The 14518-nt window shown below is 29.0% G+C and overlaps 1 protein-coding gene across 2 annotated transcripts in view; it reads left to right on the top strand.

The window, feature by feature from the left end:
- Window positions 1-14518, top strand: part of LOC142322367 (uncharacterized) — a 126407-nt gene that overhangs the window by 97873 nt on the left and 14016 nt on the right. For both annotated transcript variants that reach the window (XM_075361374.1, XM_075361373.1), the window contains exons 2-3: window positions 3508-3749; window positions 9065-9260. In XM_075361374.1, coding sequence (XP_075217489.1) covers window positions 3515-3749; window positions 9065-9260 — 431 coding nt within the window. In that variant the 5' untranslated portion in view covers window positions 3508-3514. The remainder of the gene's footprint in view (window positions 1-3507; window positions 3750-9064; window positions 9261-14518) is intronic.

Genomic DNA, 14518 nt, shown 5'->3' with positions numbered 1-14518 from the left:
TCAACAGTATCTGTAATTGTTCCTTGTCATACTTAGAGCAGATTAGAAGTTTTTAACTTTGCGTTTATTTTAAAAGATTTTTATCTAATGGAATTCGAGATTTTATAACAAATTTTAAATTAAAAAAATAAAATTAAAATATGTAAGATAGATTTTTCAAAACGTAAAAACCTACTTAAAAAAATACTCGCTACAAAAAAAAAAAATAAATAAAACGAAAAGATTTTTCAGTTCTTTATAATTTAACTTTTTTTATTTAATTAAAAGTTAGTTCTTACACGAACTTCATAATGTGAAATTTCAGAAATTGAAAAGACTATTTATGTTATTTTATTATGCGATTATGTTTTAATCGTTTTTTTTTTTATTCAAATTTTTTTCATTTGAATATTTGTTGATTTATGAGTAAAACTTTTAAAACGATTGTTTTTTTTAAATATTTAACGTTTTTTATGAAAAATTAAAATATAATTTTAACTTTTTTCTTACAGGATATAGTTACCGAACTCAAAACAAATGCAAAAGTTTTAAATGATATTTAAAAAATGACATCATTTTCGTCGTACACCTAGTATCAAGTGCTTAAATAAAAATTAAATAATTTTTACTTAAGTCCTTAAAATCGATACAGCTGTTTTGAATTTATACAAACTAACCTTTGCTTAAAATAAATCGTATGATTACGAGAAGAGTTTGATACCTGTTGTGTGAATTTTGTACAACATTCGGCGGAGGCTTTATTTAAATACAAATATTAAAATTACTTTCAAAAATGAGGTAACTGAGTAAAAATTCTAGATTTTAATATTTTATTGTGTAAAAATAAATGAACTAAAGCGATAACCATTAGCCAACATAATATGGAATTTACATTGGCTTAGTATTTATTTAAAAAATAATTTAACTTCTCTTCAGATGTCTTCAGTCCTTGTCATACAACAGGCACTACTCAAGAGTTGCGTCCTCTAAGAGTAATAATGTACGCTATACAACCAGTTCCTGTTGGGAAAGTGTTTCTTGTGAAATAATATTACCAGTATTTCGATGATTTGACATGTTATTGGATATGCAACAGTATGTTCAACTAGTAGTAAAGAAAACTCGGTTAATTTAGGTACAACGTATACTTATTTATTCTCAACAGTAGTTGAGAATGGCTGCACTATTTTCGGGAATCACTTTTGTATAATCTCAAATCGCTTGTAATTGTTTCATTATAGCACACTTCTCTTGAGGAGTGCTACCGTCTCAATCTTTCATCCGAAATGTTCCAGATTTGGAACTCGGTCAGCATGGCATTATTTAAGGTCAACAAAAAGTTCTTCATTTCATATTCCTACAAGTTTCTAATTTATGTAAAGAATTAGTCAAATATAAATAAATATTTAATAGACATAAATTTCTAATTTACCTACCGCTTTTTTTCTTATTCTACTGCGGTTTTTTCGCCGTACTTTATTTTTCTAAATAAAATAAAAAACCAACAAGTATCATTTGTTAACTGAACGGGGCAGTTACTAAATGGCACCCTAAAATCTGAATAAATTAAATTTACATGAATTTAACTATTTAAATTTCCAAACCATTTAAACATTAATTTAATTAATAAAATACAAGAACGATACAAAAATGAATTGAATAGTTCAATTGCGGTTAAAATATGGACAATTCCTGGATATTTATAATTCATCTAAAAATAAATATTTAAAACTTCGGCGTATCAACTGCTAATTCCAAATTCCATAAACAGTTACCAGACAATAAAGTTTTTTTGTGAAAAATGAATGTCAGTAAAAGAGCAATTTCATAGTAAAACTAGGATGACGATAAGAACGGGAAATTATGCATTTATTATAATAAATTTTTAATTTTAAACATTATTGGTAGGTGAATGTGTACTATTATAGCAGTAATATAACTTTTAAATAACAACAAATTTTCATGAAAGATTATCGTAAACTACCCATTTGTAATGGGCATTGTTAAACCCAATATATGATTGGGTTAACTTCAAAATGCTATTAAGCGAGATGCTATAATTAGAGAAACAGTTCTATATCAATAAAAATAAATAAATGATTTTATGGATTGTTTTTATTGTATAAAAAAATGAAAAAAAAAATCATTTGAAACTGTTATTCTAAAAAGTGATTTATAAAATATAAAAAAAAACACGTAAATAGATAGACATAGCTAGCGAATGTGCGGAAGAAAGTTGTCCTCGTGTGTAAAATATTTTATTATTTATTGTGTGTGAAATCGATAACATCTAGTAAGAAGTGAAGAAAAAGTAAATAAATCGCATATCAAAATGGTAATATACTGTATAAGCTATTACAGTTTGAAACATTTTATATACTAAAAGAAAATCAATCTCATTTTCATACTTATTTCTGTACATAAGTATGAAAATTCATAATATGTATATATCAAATATTAAATATATATATTACTTAATACTATTAATAATAAGTACACTTCAATTTGTTCAACTGGTAGACAAATAAGCAAATCCCCGCGGCCCAGTGAGATAAGGATTATATATATGACATGCAAATGAAGTGTAGGTTTGAACAGACTCAGGCTTACCATACCTGAGATGTGTGATTAATTGACGCCAACTACCAAAAGTACATCGATGTCCACTTTCTATTCAAATCTGAATAAAAAATAACTAACTTTTATTATGATGGGCTTGCAAATACTCTTTACATAAATTTTAAAAACCATTTTCGGGTTTATATTTAACTCCGGTTTTTTTAAAGAATGTGAAGGTATATGGCGCTGTGGCTCAATCATCACAGCCACTGCCACCGTTACTTTATGTGTAACTGGATGCAACTGCCTCCAGTTACTTGACTAATAAACATAAAATAAAAAGATCGACCGCTAGAGAGAAACGCAAGTAACCATACAGCACGGGTGAAGCTATGACGGGGGGGGGCTAGTATATTATATGTATAATATATATTAATTATACTATAAAAAAGTTATAAAAAGTATTTTTCTGTATGTGAAATCAAATAAGGTTCAGTGCATAATTATAATAATAATAATTTTCAAGTTAATCGTTAGAGGAAAGGATAGATTTTAAGCTCTAGCAAACTTTCTTGGCAAATGCCAACACCCTACTCTCAAATAGAGTAAAAAAAAGCAACACCTCAAAGAATAAACACAAATTTCTTGGCAAATGCCAAGAAAGTTCAGCAATATTGTCGTCAGCTTTCTCTCGTAAATTTTCTTACAAAAAAATCCAAACAAAAAGATATAAAAGCAATAGATGTAACTCGACTTGGTAAATCTAAATTTCATTATTGCATTAATGCTTATACGTAGAGTATTTGAAGTAAAATTAATTTAGTATATAATTAATAGATACAATTTAATAAAGAAAAACCACGTTGGGTTACAAAAATTACACAATACAAAGAATGTTTAAATATTTCATAACATATGAAAAATATATACGAGATAAATAATTATTTCAATAATATGTTTTTGTTATAGGTGAAGTATGTACCTGAGTGTTTGGCTGAGCGCTTTGGTCGCGGGTACATTGTTCCCGCCAGCCAGCCTGGTAGAGAGACCTCACTCCCGACAAAAGCGTCTCATCTGGATTACCACCGATGGCAGATTAGCCCTTCCACCGGGAACTCATCTCACTATTACACCGACGATATCGCTACCTTTTGTCAGATACCCGCCAGAGGGTTTCCTTTCGAATATGACTATCAGTTTACCATTCACAAGTAAGTAATATAATTAAAGTTTCTTTGTACAAAAGATCTTTGCTAAACGAAAAGAAATATAATTCCTCTTAGCTGAATATAAGAGAATTTTTAAGTTTATGAACAATTTAGTTGGAAGTAGAATTTATTATTTAGTTACACGCAGTTGACAGTGTCGTGTTATTAATGTTTTGCATCTTTGGGTTATTCTCTCTAAGAATTTCAATTGGGCATAGATTACACATAGTGGTATGGTTAATTATAACCTTAAAATAATGTAATTACGGGAAATTATTTTGTTTACATAGTTTTTGAATCTTGAATCATGAATTATATTAAAATGCTGATTAATGCGAACGGGTTGCATAATCTATAATTCGATTTTGTTTATATTAGGGACAATTCTATATTCATTTTTTATCTACGAGTGTGTTTTGTATTGAATATAGATTTTCTTACGCACGATAACTTATTTATTTATTTAATCATTTAATTTTATTACGAGCAGTATATAAAATAGACATTTGATTTATATTTGGTTTGTTTATTTGCTTCTAATCCTTTCTTTCTTTTTCCTGTTTAGCCTCCGGTAACTACCGTTTAGATAATTCTTCAGAGGATGAATGAGGATGATATGTATGAGTGTGAATGAAGTGTAGTCTTGTACATTCTCAGTTCGACCGTACCTGAGATGTGTGGTTAATTGAAACCCAACCACCAAAGAACACCGGTATCCACGATCTAGTATTCAAGTCCAGTATTCTAGTATTTGCTTCTAATCCAAATAAAGTTATCCCAACTATAATTTAATTATTCTATAATCAAGTAAAGTATCATCTACCATGGATATTTGCATAGTAATACGCATTCTTATAAAAGTTATTTTAATTTTTTTAATTTTGAAGCAAGTTTTCTTGTTTGCGATTAACAAAATCTAGGCAGACTAGATCCTTAAATTCTGTTGATTTAATATATATTATCTTTGTTCTGATTATCACGCAAACAAAATTTTGTTATTATTATAACTAGAGTATATTTTTATTATAAATGCGTTTTTTGACACGAAAAATATTCATGAACAAGAGACTTAATGACAAACTTGTACTGAGAAGACAATTCAGCAACAAATGGGTCACTTATAGAACATCAGCAAACAAAATATTCTTTTAAAGAGATATTTAGAATATGAGATTGCAATTCTCTTTTCATAAATTGAAATTACCATTGTTTTATCGGCAGCATACGAAGTGTGAAATTACTGATGAAAACAAATATCTAAGATGAATACGCTTAATATTGAATAGAAGCATGGCTGTAATTGAACTTGAGATACACCAGATGAAATAGAATCATAGATGATTCCAATGAACCTTATTCTATGAAAATTTCATTTACGAAAGAAATACTGTATTTTTAATAAATAATCAACAGAGAAGAAACGATATTTTTTGTAAAGGACATTAAGTAAACTTTATGAAACGCTTTATTAATAAGAAAGAAGGTAACTGCGGCTAAATCTCACTAATCTAATTATTCTGCAAACAAGAAGACACAAAAATAGTCAATATAGAAAAATTATTATATAAATATACATAAAAAAATTTATTTTTCATACTTAATTTCCTAAAAAATATCTTAAAAATATTTACCTAAAAAACTCAAACATTGAACATCTTTTATTTAAATTACGATATCGGAAACACTTTACATATATTTTAACGAAACAGATGATTGGAAGAAATGATAGATGAAAAATATTATCTCTTATTGGAAATCGATCCCGAGATCAGTGGATTTAGACTCCAGCATGTTACAATATTAAAACTACGTTTTTTTAAACATAAATTATCGTACAAAAAAAAACAAAAGCCTCAATAATAAAAAGCTATATTAAAAAAAATTTAAACTAAAAATACTTTCACGCTCTCAATTTAGAAGTATCATACATATTGAAAATTGTAAAAACAAAAAATATTAAAGAAAACGTTGAGTACCACTTTCTCATTAATAATATACTACAAAATTACTATCATGATTGTCTAGCAATTAATGTAAGCTAATATTGCTGAATAACCATTAATTAACATAATAGACACGTCATTAACTTACGTCTCACAATTGAAACGTGTCACATTAATGAACAGTGAACACCAGTTTTCTATGCTAGATTTAATTTTATGCAACTAATTATAATAACTGTAAATGACGACTAACCAATTACATTTTTTAATTTTATTTATTAAATTGTAATTTTTAGATCGTCTTACAATCGACCTAATCTTTTTCAAATCTACGCCACTGAAAAATTATATTTAAAAAATTAAAATAAAATTCATTTGGTTTGTTACTTTCTACGTGAAAAAATAAACAGAATTTGACAGTTTTATTTTCACATAAAAAGTAGTGATGTCGATATAGCACATTGAAAGAATAAAAAATTCTACCACATTTCCAAACAATCGAAAGTTCAGGAATTTTTAACAGGGATCACGAACCGGTGTTGATGTCTAATCGTTATCTACATCGTGAAATTTTGTAAATAAGGTAATAATTCATTTTTTTTTCTTGAGAATTAGTCCACTACCGACGGTTAAAGATAAATTTATGCTTGGGAATATAGAAATGAAATTTTTCTAGAGTATCAATAATGTCACGCCTCACCGGGATTTGAATCCGGGACCCCGGATGAAATGGGGATGTCCTTGATGCACAATATTAAAACGGATTGATAATGAAATATTATAACAGGACAGATAAGTGTAATAAATGCGCTAGTTAATACTAAAAAAGAAAACGAATTAACTAATAACAATATACATTTTTTGGTATAAAGATATAGAAAATTAAAAATTAAATTTTACAGGTAAAAAATTAATACATTATTTAATACTAAAACGTCCAAATATTTTTTTTTCTAGGGATGATCATCACAGTTCTGTTCTATGGTTACAAATATTTACACTCGCAGCTAAAATAATTAGTAGTTCTACCTTTAAGATGTACGAAAGCCGGATTTAGAATTTTTGTCGCTTTGTCTGTATTGATTTTGCTGGCGTCTGTACTAAGGAAATTAAGCAAAAAACTCAATAGGGTCGTACAGATTCATTAAATATAAATTTGTGTTACAATAACATTGTGTACTATCGTTAAAATAAACAACCGATGATTAAGGATTGAAAAAAGATAGTTGTACAAATGATATCTGACAAATTTAATATTTCTAAGTTAATACTACTCTGAACTCGTGACACTGATTATATAAAAACAAAGCAATTTTGTTTTATACTACTTTTAAATTGAGCGGACAGTTAATTTTATTTTATTATGCGTCGCAAGAAATATTTTTATTCAGTTTAACCTAGTAAAATCATACAAAACGAAAATATTTTTTTTTTTAGGAGACATTTTCTTGCAATTTGTATTATTCATGATTGTTTCCGTACAAGATTAAAACAGACATTCATCGAAATATTGGGCACAAATTGAAATTATCGAAGTGTTTGAAACCGGCGTTTTCATAGACTTTTGACTTATTGTATGAGATGTAAATATAGTATTAAAAAAAATGGCAATCTTAACACCTATCTATAAGTTAAATTACATACACTGTAGTCAGATTAGGCTCGCTACGAAAAATTACGAATATTTATCAACCTCCTACTTACAAAATCATGGTACAATAAAATGTTTTTATAGCTGATATCTCGTCTTTTCTTTTTAAATTATTTATCACTGTCTTCCTTTTTCTAAACTTTATTCGGCGGGATTAAATAACAATTATCTCTCAGAACTTGTCGTAGACAGAGATAGAAAATATACACAAAGAATGACGATATACAAAATTGTACTCACTCCAAGCTTTACTGTTCTTAAGATTGTCTAAACTTTTTAAATACATTATTGCATCATTTAAAACAATTTTTTTTTTTTTTAATTAATTGAGGATAAGATGAATGATGATAGAGTATAAACGTGCGAATAAAACCATCCCTGCCATTCAAAAACTACGCTGATAAATTACTGATTCAGATTGATCTAAAGTTCTTGAGTTTAAAATGAAAATCAGTTTATTAGAAACAAACATTTATACATTGTTACAAAAGTGCACATTGACATTCTGGTTTTATATATATATATACATATTATATACAAAGGGTTTTTAAGAATGAATTTTCCGAATATAAACTTGAATAACTCACGTTTAATAACATTTAGATACAAAAAAAATAGCATCAATGAAATGGAAAGCTCAAACATTTTAGCGGTTATCACAACTGTCATGTAGTTACTGATTTTGTCACTAGGGCAAAGAGAGAAAACGGTTGCCAACGAAGGCAGGAAGGCTTTTTGTATGCTGGATTTCACGTGTGCGAAGTCTGTTATCATTGTGCAACCTAATTTTAGAAGAAAGACTGGTGAAGATGCATGCAACCAGTGAGCATAGTATCCGTTACTAGTATTCTGAATTTAAAGCAAGAGAATGCATCTGAAAGTCAAGCAGCCATCAACCAGTAAACGAGACAACTGTAGAGCGTGCGAGAGAGAGTTTCGTACGAAGTCCACAAAAATCCATACCTGGAACAGGATATTTGCGGTTGAATTTCTCAACAGAATGGGGAACCCGCCCCGTTTCCATCGTTCATATCAGATGTGAACTAGTAGGCAACTACCGAAGAGATGCCAGGTCATGCTGGCCGTGAAGATAATGATCGTTTACGTTAGCCTCCACATTCCCACAACCTTACGCCCTGTGACTTTTTTCTCTGAAGTTTTGTCAAAAAACATGTATGTCGGTCACGTTTACCATTTATCATCCAGGATAATTGTATTCGCATCACAGAGGCCACTGCATCGGTGGATCGTCAAGTGTTACAACTGTATGGCAGGAATTGGACTACAGGCTCGATGTGTGTCGGGTGACACAGGGGGTTGAAATTGAAAACATGTGATGATGATGTGAACCAAATGGAAAATAAAGCCGTTTGTGTTTCCCTTACCATTAATGCTATTTTCAGGTATCTGAATGTTATTAAAGGTAAGTTATTCAACTTTTTAATCGAAAAAATCATTTGAAGTAATGCTGTCTGTACATAGACACATATATATCCATAGAAATTATGAATATGATTTGCTTCTAGGTATAAATTTACGAAAGGTGGTTATTATCATTTTACATATTATTCAGCGGAATAATATAACTAAGCTTTTAATTACAGGACTGCATTTATTGTAGACGTCTGTAATCACAGATAATTTTTGGGATCGCGTAAACTAATCTATATAATGATATTTTGATGATACTATATTCTAAACGAAAACAAAACTTAATTTTTCAGTTGATTTTGACTCGCTGGGATTAACAGATAATCAGAATCCTTACGGTGTCTTACCGCCGTTGTTGGCAAGAAGTATGGGTCGAAGCATGGGAGTAATGATAGCAGATTATATAGCTCGTATGATGGATAAAAGAAGAAGAAAATCAAGAGGGACTTTCGACCAACCACCTCCCGAACACTTACATGGCGGAGAGAGGTAAGGAAAATTAATATATATAATAATATATATATATATATATATATATTTTTTTTTACTTTATGATTATATTATCTTGATTATAATCTTATAATCTGATTATAATCTTATGATTATATTATATTATCTTTACTTTATGATTCTTAAATGATAATATACATTAAAAAATACCGACGTAAGTGTTTAAAATACTTACTAAAGTAAATTTCATTATTAATAAGTAAAATTAAAAAAAAAAACCATAGGAACTAAACATATTTTAATAATAAAAACTTTTAAAAACTGGATAAGTGGTTCTCCTACAACGTTTAAGAAAGAAAAAAAACGCGAAGTAAATTTATTACCGGATAATTTATGAAACTACCTGTAATAAAATATAAGTGTAAAATAACATATTAAGATTATTTCCTAGTATTTATAAAAAATATCAATAAAAACTGACTACATTTTTCCTTATTATACTTCATTTTTTATATGAAACGATACATAACGAGAAAATATTCTGACAATAGACGTATTCATCATTGTTATGCCAGAAAACAAGAAAAAATTAGTTTCTTTATACATTATTTCATTCAATAGTGCAGTTTTTAAGTGCACCAATTATTACTTTCCAGGATGATATTATATATATATATATATATATATATATATATATATATATATATATACACCAAAGGAAAATTAATGCTATTGGTGATGAAATAAAAACATTACTCTCAATCCATTAATATAGCTGTATTTTTTCGGAAGGAAATTCCTAAAGAACAAAAATATTAAAAATTAAATAAAAATCATAAACACAAAGAGATAAACAAAAAATGCAACAAACCTTACAATGATCTACTCCTGAAAATAAAAAAGAAACTTCATATACACATAGGTTTGTTACGTTAGCGAATATTGACAGGCGAAAGATTTCGCCCTGATTTTTAATCTTTCGGTAAAATTAACGCAGACTGTAATTTTTGGTATCCAAATTAAGGGGTAAATTTAAAGATAATTATGAAGTCTGAACTGAAAAATTAAAAAAAATCACAGAACAGTATTTTTAGTGGTTTTTGATAAATCTGGAGTAAAAGACAAATAAATATTGAGGGGAAAAGCACACTAATTTACGTTTGGCGTAAAATAGCTTTGTTAAATGGGTAATTTTTTTTTTGTCTTCAGTCATTTGACTGGTTTGATGCAGCTCTCCAAGATTCCCTATCTAGTGCTAGTCGTTTCATTTCAGTATACCCTCTACATCCTACATCCCTAACAATTTGTTTTACATATTCCAAACGTGGCCTGCCTACACATTTTTTCCCTTCTACCTGTCCTTCCAATATTAAAGCGACTATTCCAGGATGCCTTAGTATGTGGCCTATAAGTCTGTCTCTTCTTTTAACTATATTTTTCCAAATGCTTCTTTCTTCATCTATTTGCCGCAATGCCTCTTCATTTGTCACTTTATCCACCCATCTGATTTTTAACATTCTCCTATAGCACCACATTTCAAAAGCTTCTAATCTTTTCTTCTCAGATACCCCGATTGTCCAAGTTTCACTTCCATATAAAGCGACACTCCAAACATACACTTTCAAAAATCTTTTCCTGACATTTAAATTAATTTTTGATGTAAACATATTATATTTCTTACTGAAGGCTCGTTTAGCTTGTGCTATTCGGCATTTTATATCGCTCGTGCTTCGTCCATCTTTAGTAATTTTACTTCCCAAATAACGGAGATAGGGAACATCCTTGTCGGACTCCCTTTCTTATTAGGGCTTCTTTCTTATGTTCTTCAATTGTTATTGTTGCTGTTTGGTTCCTGTACATGTTAGCAATTGTTCTTCTATCTCTGTATTTGAACCCTAATTTTTTTAAAATGCTGAACATTTTATTCCAGTCTACGTTATCGAAAGCCTTTTCTAGGTCTATAAACGCCAAGTATGTTGGTTTGTTTTTCTTTAATCTTCCTTCTACTATTAATCTGAGGCCTAAAATTGCTTCCCTTGTCCCTATACTTTTCCTGAAACCAAATTGGTCTTCTCCTAACACTTCTTCCACTCTCCTCTCAATTCTTCTGTATAGAATTCTAGTTAAGATTTTTGATGCATGACTAGTTAAACTAATTGTTCTGTATTCTTCACATTTATCTGCCCCTGCTTTCTTTGGTATCATGACTATAACACTTTTTTTGAAGTCTGACGGAAATTCCCCTTTTTCATAAATATTACACACCAGTTTGTATAATTCTACAGGTATTCCGTCTATTCCAAGGAGCCTTTCTGCCATTTAAATCTTTTAATGCTCTCTTAAATTCAGATCTCAGTATTGTTTCTCCCCTTTCATCCTCCTCAACTTCCTCTTCTTCCTCTATAACACCATTTTCTAATTCATTTCCTCCGTATAACTCTTCAATATATTCCACCCATCTATCGACTTTACCTTTCGTATTATATATTGGCGTTCCATCTTTGTTTAACACATTAGATTTTAATTTATGTACCCCAAAATTTTCCTTAACTTTCCTGTATGCTCCGTCTATTTTACCAATGTTCATTTCTCTTTCCACTTCTGAACACTTTTCTTTAATCCACTCTTCTTTCGCCAGTTTGCACTTCCTGTTTATAGCATTTCATAATTGCCGATAGTTCCTTTTACTTTCTTCATCACTAGCATTCTTATATTTTCTATCTTCATCCATCAGCTGCAATGAAATCTATGAAATCAATGAAATCTGGGTTTCAGCTATCGTCTGAAACCCAAGGTTTTCTACCAGTTCTCTTTATTCCGCCTAAGTTTGCTTCTGCTGATTTAAGAATTTCCTTTTTAACATTCTCCCATTCTTCTTCTACATTTTCTACCTTATTTTTTTTACTCAGACCTCTTGCGATGTTCTTCTCAAAAATCTTCTTTACCTCCTCTTCCTCAAGCTTCTCTAAATTCCACCGATTCATCTGACACCTTTTCTTCAGGTTTTTAAACCCCAATCTAAATTTCATTATCACCAAATTATGGTCGCTATCAATATCTGCTCCAGGGTAAGTTTTGCAGTCAACGAGTTGATTTCTAAATCTTTGCTTAACCATGATATAATCTATCTGATACCTTGCAGTACCGCCTGGCTTTTTTAAATAGATCTTTAAGAGAACTGATTCTGAATAAAATGGTATAAATAAAGTCCAAAAAAACTAAATACGAATGTAAGAGTTCTGAAGTTTATTTTTAAAAAACAAACGAATACTGTATGGCAAATATTAAGTAGGTATTAAACGAAGCAACCCATCGGATTGGTCTAGTGGTTAACGCGTCTTCCCAAATCAGCTGATTTGGATAGTCGAGAGTAACAGCGTTGAAGTTCTAGTAAAGCCAGTTATTTTTACACGGATTTGAATACTAGATCGTGGATACCGGTTTTCTTTGGTGGTTGGGTTTCAATTAACCACACATCTCAGGACGAACTGAGAATGTACAAGACTACACTTCATTTACACTCATACATATCATCCTCATTCATCCTCTGAAAAATTATCTAAACACGGTAGTTACCGGAGGCTAAACAGGAAAAAGAGAGAGAGGTATTAAACGAAGCAAAATTTTCAGTATTGTTATTTATAAAACTATTACTATTGTATTGTTTACATTACTGTTATAGATAAGTGGGAAATCCGCAACTAATAAATCCCTGATGATAATAACAGTTATTTAAGTAAAATATAATGTTATTTTTGGCTCTTTATCTAAGGAATGGTAAAACTTAATCATAAAATTTCATAGAGTGAGGTTTCATGTATAAGGGCAATAGACTTATACATTTTTTTTGATATTGCATTTGTGAATGGGGAGATATGCTGTATTATCACAGAGCTGCTCATTATAAAAATTACCGGACATTTTTTAATATTATTTTATCCTGTAGAAGGAATATCGTTATAAGTTATAGAAATAATTAAGATTAAATTATACTATTTAATGTTTGTAATTACTTAAGATCGTTTAAAAATATTTTAATCACATTATTGTATCAATCACAAAAAAATCCTTTATAAGTAAAACCACTTTAAAACACAAAAATCTAAAAAGTAATACCTTCTTTTTTAGTTTTTTAAATTTAATTTTTTTGCAGTAGGCACCAATTACAGATTAATAACTAATTAGTAGTTTGTTTTTTCGTTTAGATCTGCATTCTAAAATCACAAATGTAATGAAGAATTGGATTATTATTATTTCATTTTTTGTGTAATTATTTTTGATATCATTTTTTTGCTGTTTTCTAATTTTATTTTACTATTTTACTTAAAATTTCTAATGATCTACAGAAAAAACTAACAGATTTTAGATAAGTTTATCACAACAAACGCGAAGGCGAGAAAAAAGAAAAAGAAAGTAGAAAAACTACACAACTGTAATGCTGTCGAACAAGGGTTACCTAGAATTTTCGGAAGAAAAAAAAATTGTTTCTATATCAAAATGACATTACACAGTACATACCATTATGTTAAAAAAGATAAATATTGAAAATTAAGAAACATAAAGGCTAAAAAAAAATTGCTGACAAACATTGTTCTTTAATATAGGATTACTACTAATACAGGATAATTAAAAAGCGTGATAATTTTTTTATAAAGTATTTGTTCATAATATATTTTTTCAAATTTTTTAAATGTATTTAAACTATATATATATAAATAACCTCTGACACTCCCAGTAACGTAAGGATTCCAACGCGGATTCATACATCTAAATCGGTTCAGCCGTTGAGTTGTTACACTGGAACAAACATGCATACACTCTAAATACATTAAAATCCTTTTTGTGGAGTTGTGTAAAAATAGCTCAGTGATGACCAAGCAATGATGACCTCAAAAGAAATTTATAAAAAAATTTCAAATTGTCTACAAGATATAATTTTAAAATTAGTAAAATTAATGGATTGAGAAATCAGTCAAAAACTACTTTTAATTATTTTTCTTTAGAGATATAAATATAATAACAAGCTAAGAGACTATGAATTAGAAGCTTTATGAATAATTCATAAAGTTAAAAAATCTTTTTTTTAATTTTATCACTTGGGAACGGTTAAATTTTTAATTATACACAAATGACAGTAATGTTTAGCTACTTGCTCACCGTTTTTTTTTTTTTTTATAATTTTGTTATAAATCTAGGTAATGTTATTTTATGCGAACTAATTCTATTAATTAATATTCTGTAAGCTGACTGCCAATAAAAATATTTTATTGTTCTATAAACACAATCAAATTATGGAC

This window comes from Lycorma delicatula, chromosome 3, assembly GCF_047948215.1.
Source record: "Lycorma delicatula isolate Av1 chromosome 3, ASM4794821v1, whole genome shotgun sequence".
Taxonomy (NCBI): Eukaryota; Metazoa; Arthropoda; class Insecta; order Hemiptera; family Fulgoridae; genus Lycorma; species Lycorma delicatula.
The sequence above is the reverse complement of the archived record's forward strand: the minus strand, read 5'-3'. Positions and strand labels throughout refer to the sequence as shown.